General features: G+C 51.9%; 2 protein-coding genes across 2 annotated transcripts; one reads left to right on the top strand and one right to left on the bottom strand.

Moving 5' to 3' along the window:
- Positions 1 to 303: 303 nt before the first annotated feature.
- On the bottom strand, positions 304 to 3,284 carry rab38c (RAB38c, member of RAS oncogene family; the record flags this gene model as incomplete). Its single annotated transcript, XM_083665312.1, has 3 exons — positions 304 to 465; positions 1,927 to 2,195; positions 3,092 to 3,284. The coding sequence occupies 3 exons, from the start codon at positions 3,282 to 3,284 to the stop codon at positions 304 to 306; spliced, it is 624 nt and encodes a 207-aa protein (XP_083521438.1).
- Positions 3,285 to 5,180: 1,896 nt separating this feature from the next.
- On the top strand, positions 5,181 to 6,377 carry LOC310801462 (ras-related protein Rab-39B-like; the record flags this gene model as incomplete). Its single annotated transcript, XM_083665503.1, has 2 exons — positions 5,181 to 5,395; positions 5,951 to 6,377. 2 exons carry the CDS (start codon positions 5,181 to 5,183, stop codon positions 6,375 to 6,377), a joined length of 642 nt encoding a protein of 213 aa, XP_083521629.1.
- Between the last annotated feature and the right edge of the window lie 3,578 nt (positions 6,378 to 9,955).

The raw sequence follows: 9,955 nt of genomic DNA, 5'->3' as shown, positions 1-9,955 counted from the left end.
AGGGTCATGTAGAGGTCATGTAGAGGTCATGGGTCACGTCAATGTCATGGCTGCAGGCAGGCCGCTGTGATGCTCGTCTCGTCCAGGTTGTCTGAAGGAGAGCCTCGCTCTGACTGTGCAGGACTGATGCAGCTTTGTCCACTCCAGGTTTCCATGGCAACACAGAATGTTTCCATTCGTCATTACTAACACCATTTCTCACACAGACGTCCTCATGCTGTCGGTCCACGTAGAGAGACACACCACACATTGTCTCTCGTATGACACAGACGGGCAGACTCCATCCCGCTCGTCCCTAATGGGTCAGAACTTGGCACACGATGCGCAGCGGAGCTTCTCTTTGGTGCTGGCGGTGAACCCAGGATGCACCAGCACGTCTGCGTCCGACTCGCCACATGCCGGCTCCTCATTGGCCAGGATCTGTTCCACCAGGCATCTGGCCGCCGCCTCGATGTTGCTGTTCTCCTGACGGAAAGACGGAAAAACAGACAGACAGACGGAGAGACAGACAGACGGATAGACAGACAGACGGGCAGACAGACAGATGGAGAGACAGACAGACAGGCAGACAGACAGACAGACAGAGAGACAGACAGGCAGACAGACAGACAGACAGAGAGACAGACAGACAGGCAGACAGACAGACAGACAGGCAGACGGACAGACAGACAGACAGAGAGACAGACAGACAGGCAGACAGACAGACAGACAGGCAGACGGACAGACAGACAGACAGAGAGACAGACAGACAGGCAGACAGACAGACAGGCAGACGGACAGACAGACAGACAGTATGTATTGTACTGTATGTTAGATTGGAGTGTATAGAGGCTAGCTGATCTATATTCACACAGTATAGGCTATATAGATGATTCACACACACACACACACACACACACACACACACACACACACACACACACACACACACACACACACACACACACACACACACATTGTATTGGCCATCTCATTAGATAGAGACTGTGAGGTGGAGTGTGTGAGGAGACAGGCCATCTCACACCCTCCTGTCAACATTCCTCTCCTGGCTGGCTGTCCTCCAGCCTGGTCACACTAGCCTGGCCTGGTCACACTAGCCTGGCCTGGTCACACTAGCCTGGTCACACTAGCCTGGCCTGGTCACACTAGCCTGGCCTGGTCACACTAGCCTGGCCTGGTCACACTAGCCTGGTCACACTAGCCTGGCCTGGTCACACTAGCCTGGTCACACTAGCCTGGCCTGGTCACACTAGCCTGGTCACACTAGCCTGGTCACACTAGCCTGGCCTGGTCACGCTAGCCTGGCCTGGTCACACTAGCCTGGCCTGGTCACACTAGCCTGGCCTGGTCACACTAGCCTGGTCACACTAGCCTGGCCTGGTCACACTAGCCTGGCCTGGTCACGCTAGCCTGGTCACACTAACCTGGCCTGGTCACGCTAGCCTGGCCTGGTCACGCTAACCTGGCCTGGTCACGCTAGCCTGGCCTGGTCACGCTAGCCTGGCCTGGTCACGCTAGCCTGGCCTGGTCACGCTAGCCTGGCCTGGTCACACTAGCCTGGTCACACTAGCCTGGCCTTGTCACACTAGCCTGGCCTTGTCACACTAGCCTGGTCACACTAGCCTGGCCTGGTCACACTAGCCTGGCCTGGTCACGCTAGCCTGGTCACACTAGCCTGGCCTTGTCACACTAGCCTGGTCACACTAGCCTGGCCTGGTCACACTAGCCTGGCCTGGTCACGCTAGCCTGGTCACACTAGCCCGGCCTGGTCACACTAGCCTGGCCTGGTCACACTAGCCTCTGCTACATCCCCCCCCTCCACACACACACACACACACACCTTTGCTGAGGTCTCAAACCATCTGCTACAGCCCCCTCCCGCCCACACACACACACACACACACACACACACACACACACACACACCTTTGCTGAGGTCTCGAACCATCCCACAAATCCGTTCTCCCGGCAGAAGGTGTCCAGTTTGGGCAGCTGATTGGACACCTGGTCAGCCTTGTTGGCCAATAGGACAGCAGGTACAGGTTTCCCGTGGCTCAGCGTCACCTTGGCGTCCAGGTCGTCCTTCCACTTCAGAACGGCGTCGAACGTCGAGGCGCGCGTCACGTCAAACACCACCAACGCCCCCACCGCCTCCCGGTAATACACACGGGTCATGTTGCCATAGCGCTCCTGCCCTGGGACACGCACACACACACACACACACACACACACACACACACACACACACACACACACACACACACACGTATGTTCACACACACACACACACACACACACACACACACACACACACACACACACACACACACACACACACACACACACACAGAAGCACAAAGTAGGGTCAGAGGCATAACACTCTTTTGTCTACCAACCTTATTCTCCTATAGGCCTGCCACTAGCCAGACTGCAGAAAGGGTCAATATTCATTAGCATTGTTGTAAGGGGGTGAGAGAGAGAAGGGGGGGGGGGGTCAAGAGAGAGAGGGAGTGAGAGAGGGAGAGGGTTAGAGAGAGAGGGAGAGAGTTAGAGAGCGAGGGAGAGAGTTAGAGAGCGAGGGAGAGAGAGAGGGGGGGAAGAAGAGGGTTAGAGATAGAGGGAGAGAGGATTAGAGAGAGAGGGAGAGAGAGGGTTAGAGAGAGAGAGAGAGAGACAGAGAGAGAGAGTGCGTGAGATAAAGAGGGTTAGAGAGAGAGGGAGAGGTAGAGAGAGGGAGAGTGACTCCTGGCACTAACTATAGCCCTCATGTGACTCTACTCGTTTGAGCATGAGACCAGCTGAGCCAAACACAAGACTGACATCGCTCTAAACAGGAGACAGGAGGAGTACACAGTCTAACATTACACATCACAACAACTGCTAACGTGACCATACCAAATAGTTACGCCAGTAAACGACACAGATTACAATATTGACGATGTTTTAAAGTTTATTCCTGAGTTTATTAAACTGTGTGTGTTTATTCTTCACCTTCAAATCAAACCATCCCCTGCTGTTTAATGAATTGATACAACTTTTGTAGACGAATAAACTTTCGGAGAGAACGAATAACGGAATAATTTGACCTTACCGGCGATGTCCCACAGCTGCAGACGGATGACGGTGTCGCTGTCCCAATGCAGAACCTTCAGAGCGAAGTCCACACCGATGGTGGCCCGGTAATGTTGGGAGAAAATCTGGTGGACGTACCGTTTGATGATGGACGTTTTACCGACTCCGAGGTCCCCGATGACCAGCACCTTGAACAGATGCTCCCTCTGCATGGTGCGGGTTCAGACTGACGCTGTCAGCCGACGGCGACGCCTTTAGGAAGCGATAGATTATGTCCAGCTGTTCATCTCACCAACCTTTTTTTTTTTGTCTACAACAAAAGCCGAAAACTCTTCAGTTGTCCTGAAAACGTGTTGCTAAAAAGTGAAATATTACCAAAGAACAGCTCTATAGTCCACAGTTTAGCAGCTTGCTCCTCCGCCTCCAGCCTCTCCCTCTGAGATCGCCCTAGATCGTCAGGCTGCTGTAATGTCACGATACCGTGAGACATTTGTGGGCTCCTCTGACCGCAGCCACACCCACACCCACGCAGTCCTGCAGTAGACCACTTCCAGTGTGATTTAGCAGTTTCTCTACGGTTTTACATAATCCATTGGACTACAGTTTAACGACAGGCCTACTTCGACTGTGCCTCTGTTCAATCTTTACTCCACGTTCTATTATAACCGTCTTTTAACGACTTTCTGAAGTTTCAGTGCGTCTCTCTAGCGGCCCCTGGTGAGCAAAGCGCGTCATCATTGGGAGAGCTGTAATGTCGCTTCGCTGCTGTCCGCGGTGTTACGGCAGTGGTGCTGATGCGGGGTGAGGCAGGGTATGTGATTTCGCTGCGCTGCTGTCCGCGGTGTTACGGCAGTGGTGCTGATGCGGGGTGAGGCAGGGTACGTGATGTCGCTGTGCTGCTGTCCGCGGTGTTACGGTAGTGGTACTGATGCGGAATGAGGCAGGGTATGTGATTTCGCTGCGCTGCTGTCCACGGTGTTACGGTAGTGGTGCTGATGCGGGGTGAGGCCATTTCATCCAGGATCCGCACAAACATCTCACCGTCTTTCAACATGAAACTACTATGAGGTTAAACTATCGACAAGTGACACGGACGTTTTGCTAGTTTATTTCACATCATAGCCCGCCTCTCCTGACCAGTTCTGTTGGCTCCAGCAGAAGGGCTAGCGAGGACAAGGCCAGCGGATCGCTCCCCGTAGAGGGACTGTGTTTACGGCTGCAGGGACAAGCCTGTTTCAGACCGGACCTACGAGAGAAAAGCTTTCTCAATATCATGGGGTTTGCGCATCTTGCTAGACGCTGATTGCTCTTTTCACGCAAGGTAGGCTACCGCTCTGTGCGATCATAAGAATGGTATTGCCACATCAAACAATTTGATGTAGCGTGTCTGTCTGTAGGTAAAATAATTGTGAAGGTGTACTTTTGGCCTCATGTTTATTTGTTTGTTTTATTAATTTGGTGGCACATAATGCAACTTTATGTTGTTTGCACCTGTCAGCTTTGCAAAGGTGATCAACCCACATGGGGTCCCAACACGGGGGTGTCTCTCCCGCCTGAGCAGGCAGCAGGCTAGGCGGTTAAGGAGCGGCCTCTCCTAGGCCGGGCCTACATTAGCCTACATCACAAGTTACATTACACAGATGTTATAGGCTATTAAACATTAGGATAATAGCTATGATGTAGCCTACTCTTCTGCTATGGGCATAATCCTCATCCTAAGACTAGGCAATGAAAAGAATGCACATAGGCCTAGGCTATGACTAGGTGTCTATGGTAAGGATGTCCCTAGCTGGTCCAGACCCTAGGAGGATGTCCCTAGCTGGTCCAGACCCTAGGAGGCTGTCCCTAGCTGGTCCAGACCCTAGGAGGATGTCCCTAGCTGGTCCAGACCCTAGGAGGATGTCCCTAGCTGGTCCAGACCCTAGGAGGCTGTCCCTAGCTGGTCCAGACCCTAGGAGGATGTCCCTAGCTGGTCCAGACCCTAGGAGGCTGTCCCTAGCTGGTCCAGGGTGAAGAAGGAGGATATCCCTTCCTTACTGATAAGGTGTTTGGCATGATTCAGGCCTACAGGTCGTTCAACATGGTTTTTGTCCTAGATTCCGAGAGACATGGAGGCCATATGGCTTTACCAGTTCAGACTCATCGTCATCGGGGACTCAACTGTCGGCAAGTCGTGTCTAATCCGGCGGTTCACCGAGGGCCGGTTCGCCCAGGTGTCAGACCCGACCGTGGGCGTGGACTTCTTCTCGCGGCTGGTGGAGATTGAGCCGGGGAAACGCATCAAGCTGCAGATCTGGGACACGGCAGGGCAGGAGCGCTTCAGGTGAACTTTTCCTCTGCTGTTCTACTCTACTCTGCTGTTCTACTCAACTCTGCTGTTCTACTCTGCTGTTCTACTTTCCTCTGCTGTTCTACTCTACTCTGCTGTTTTACTCTACTCTGCTGTTCTACTCTGCTGTTCTACTCTCCTCTGCTGTTCTACTCTACTCTGCTGCTCTACTCTCCTCTGCTGTTCTACTCTACTGTTCTACTCTACTCTGCTCTGTTGCCATGGAAATGTGTAATTCATGTATTCTTTATGTGCTGCAATGCCTCTCTCTGTCTCCTCTCCCCCCTTCCTCCATCCTCCCTCTCCCCCCTCTCTCTGTCTCCTCTCCCCCCTTCCTCCCTCCCCCCTCTCCCCCCCCTCTGTCTCCTCTCCCCCCTTCCTCCCTCTCTCCCCTCTCTCTGTCTCCTCTCCCCCCTTCCTCCATCCTCCCTCCCCCCTCTCCCCTCTCTCTCTGTCTCCTCTCCCCCCTCTCTCTCCTCTGCCCCTTCTGTCCTCTCTCTCTCTCTCTCTCTCTCTCTCTCTCTCTCCCCCCCCCCCCCCCCTCTCCAGGTCCATTACCAGGGCGTACTACCGTAACTCGGTGGGCGGGCTCCTCCTGTTCGACATCACCAACCGCCGCTCCTTCCAGAACGTCCACGATTGGCTGGAGGAGGCGCGCGGCCACGTGCAGCCGCACGGCATCGTCTTCCTATTGGTCGGCCACAAGTGCGACCTGGAGCCACAGCGTCAGGTGACCCAGCAGGAGGCGGAGAAGCTGGCGGCGGCGTTCGGGATGCGCTACGTGGAGACGTCGGCGCGGGACGCCATCAACGTGGAGCAGGCGTTCACGGAGCTGACCAAGGACATCTTCCAGCTGGTGAGGAGCGGTGACATCACCATGGAGGAGGGCTGGGAGGGCGTGAAGAGCGGCCTGGTCCCCAGCGTGGTCCACTCCTCCGAGGAGGTCGCCAAGGGAGACCGCCGCTGTCTCTGCTGAACACGTCCCGGCTGACCACCACACACACACACACACGCACGCACGCACACGCACACGCACACACAGGCACAAACATACACACACACACACGCACACACAGGCACAAACATGCACACACACACGCACACGCACCAACACACACACACACAGGCACAAACACACACACACGCACACACACATACGCACGCACACACACACACACACACACACGCACACACACACACACGCACAGACACATACACATACACACACACAGACACATACACACACACACACACACACACACAACAATCCTGTCTCAGATGCAATGCACTCTGGGAAGCATGTGTTGCAGAGCCACTGCCGGAACACGTGGGTAATGCGGTCCAGACCTCCTTTGTCTGTGTGAGACTGATGGCACCATGAAGGCAGATAAACTACAACAACCAACAACAACAACAACAGCACAGTGCATTTTATTTATTATGTTAATTTATTTATCCAATAAGACGTCTCTAATACAATAGCAGCAATGCTCTTATCCTATTGCCCATAGATTGAACCAAAGTCTGTCTGCCAGTCTATCTGTCTGTCTGCCTGTCTGTCTGCCTGTCTGCCAATCTGTTTGCCTGTCTGTCTGCCTGTCAGTCTGTCAGTCTGTCTGTCTGTCTGCCTGCCTGACTGTCTGTCTGCCTGCCTGCCTGTCTGTCTGTCTGCCTGTCTGTCTGTCTTGCTGAGGATCTACAGGGACGGTGTGAAGGAGTGTAGAAGGAGCACTGTGACATGTCTGACTTGTAGGTTTTACTGCTGTTTGCTTCATTGTTGCCGACCGTCTGATTCTGCCCACCATCTCACCTCTCTGCCCACCCAGTCCATCAGAATCACACAGGCAACATGGCTCTTCAGAAAGCTGTTCTCTCTACTCCATTGCTTTTCCCTGTCAGCCCTCCCTCATCTCCCCCCCTCACCCCCCCCATCTCCCCCCCTCATCTCCCCCCCTCCCTCCCTCATCTCCTTCAACAACATTATAAACAGGGGCAGATGTACTAGGGTTGAGCTTTAGAACAGGGACAGCTGTACTAGGGTTGAGCTTTAGAACAGGGTTAGGGTTAGGGTCTCCTCCTCACGTCACACTCATACATCTGCTTTGTTTAACCACAAGGACATTTGATGACAGCCAACTGTATTTCTCCCAATACCCCCCCCCCCCCCCCATCTCTCTCCTCCCCCAGCGAGTGTCTTGGAGGAGTTGTGATGTCACAACTTGTAAATGTTGTAAATAGAGACAGTTGGGGTTCCACCGCCTTTCGCTTAAGCCACACCCTCAGCAGAGATCACCTTGGGAACACACAAGCTTGGCAATGCTTTCATAGAGCCTTCATAGAGCCTTCATAGAACCTACATAGAGACATTATAAACATCAACTCCTGCAGATGATACATACAGAGTGTACAACTCTACTCTACTGTACTCTACTGTAATCTACTGTACTGTACTCTACTGTAATCTACTGTACTGTACTCTGCTCAACTCTACTCTACTGTACTCTACTGTACTCTACTCTACTCAACTCTACTGTACTCTACTGTACTGTACTGTACTCTACTGTACTCTACTCAACTGTACTGTACTGTACTCTACTCAACTGTACTGTACTGTACTCATCCAGAGTGTGTGTGCTTGATGTAACAGTGATCTCTGCATGCAACCTCCGTACCCCCCCCCCCCACACACACACACACCCCCGCCCAAACCAGGAGGCCTCCTGTCGAATACCCCCACACCCTGCCCTGGGGGGAGGGGGCAGACTGTTTAACCCAAACACCCACCCTGCTATAGTGGACAGAGCAGACGGTTCAGAAGCTGTTATTACTGATGTACAACTGGACACATGCAGGTCAGCTCCCTGGAGATGCAGGTCAAAGGTCAAACCCCTGGAGACACAGGTCAAAGGTCAACCCCTGGAGACGCAGGACAACCCCCTGAAGACTCAAATGTTAGTGATGTATCTATTTGTACAGAGATACAACGACCTCCTCCCCATTAAAGGAATTATTGATAAGAAACAGGCCTGTCTAGTCTCTTATGTTGTGCTGCAGTGTCATAAACCACCACTAGATGACAGCACAGATCAAAACAGCAGCCACTGTTTCTACTGGGATGTCTCTCTCTCTCTTTCTCTCTGACAGATTTTTTTTCAGATTTTTCAGCCTCATAATGGCTTCCTAGATATTCATTGACACCCATGTTGTTCCATTGTCTTACAACAGGAAGAGCAACTTCGTCCACACTGGTCTGTCTGATAACTCGAGAGCCCTTATGGGAAACAACAGCCCGGCTGAAACAGACAATGTATTTGTTGTAAGTCGCTTTGGATAAAGGCGTCTGCTAAATGCCATAACTGTAAATGTAACATGCGCTGTCAAACCGTTCCCATGGTTACATTGGGACAGACGAACTTTTCTGCCTCAAACCAGTCACGACTGTTCAACAAAACAAACATCCAGAAATGATTTTCAAGTTTCTTTCCAGCGAATTTTGTTACGGTCCCTCCTACTAACCAACCCTCTGGCACCACCTTGAGGCCCCGGCGATCATCGTCGACAGCGCACCTGTTCCCTATTCCCAATCAGCACACCTGCAACCCATCGGCAATCACCTCCCTATAAGAACCCTGCCCAGCCTTCACTCCAGGGCCAGATCGTACTGTGATTGACGGTAAACCTTTCCACGGGACCCGCAGACGCTTCCAGCCCTCCTGAGTTTCCTAGTTGTTCCTTGTGACTCACCTTGTTCTCCTGTCTCCTTCCAGAACCCTCGTCTACCTTCGACTCCCTCGTTTATCCCTTCCACGGACCTACCCCTCTCTGCTACTGGACTCCCTGTTAACGAACCCTGGACCGGACCCCGACGACCCCCTTGGATTATCCTTCTCTCCCCTACCCCTCTCCCTATTTATTATTATTAAAATACGCCTTCGGGCTTTACACATCAACCCTCTCTGTGTGCCGTCATTTGGTTCTTCAGACGTTCCTACTTAACACATTTCTTAGTTACATGACTGTGTGACAAGCGAAGGAGTTGAGTGTTCAGTATTTATTAAGTTTGTCAAAGAGGACGACAAAACCAACATAGATTGGTCAACGATACTTCTGTGGCTACAAAACAGTGTCACCATAGTTCAGTCGAAGAATTACGATACCTGACCTAAGACAATGATTAGAATATAGTAAATAAAGCTATCTTTGAGTGTGATTAAATATTTGTATTTCATATTCGAAACGTGTACTTTGTTCAAGTAACGTGGCTAACATGGGGAGTCGCTAATATAGCTCAAAACCGATTCTGAAAATAAATCTTCTGACTTGCAGTTTTTCACAATGTCTTTGTTTCTGGGATGATGGGAAAAGCGAAATAATGAACACTAGTCAGTTTTATTACGGTGGGATCAAGTTTGACAGCCAAATATGTCAGTGGTACAGCGATGCCTGCTTGTGTCGGTGCGTCCAGTGACTTTCCCCCTCCCCCGTGTATTACGTTTATGGCATTTAGCAGACGAAGCGACTTACAACAAATACATTTGTTTAAGTAAGTGAATC

This window comes from Argentina silus (assembly GCF_951799395.1).
Source record: "Argentina silus genome assembly, chromosome: 2".
Lineage (NCBI taxonomy): Eukaryota > Metazoa > Chordata > Actinopteri > Argentiniformes > Argentinidae > Argentina > Argentina silus.
This window is presented reverse-complemented; position numbering and strand designations above follow the sequence as displayed.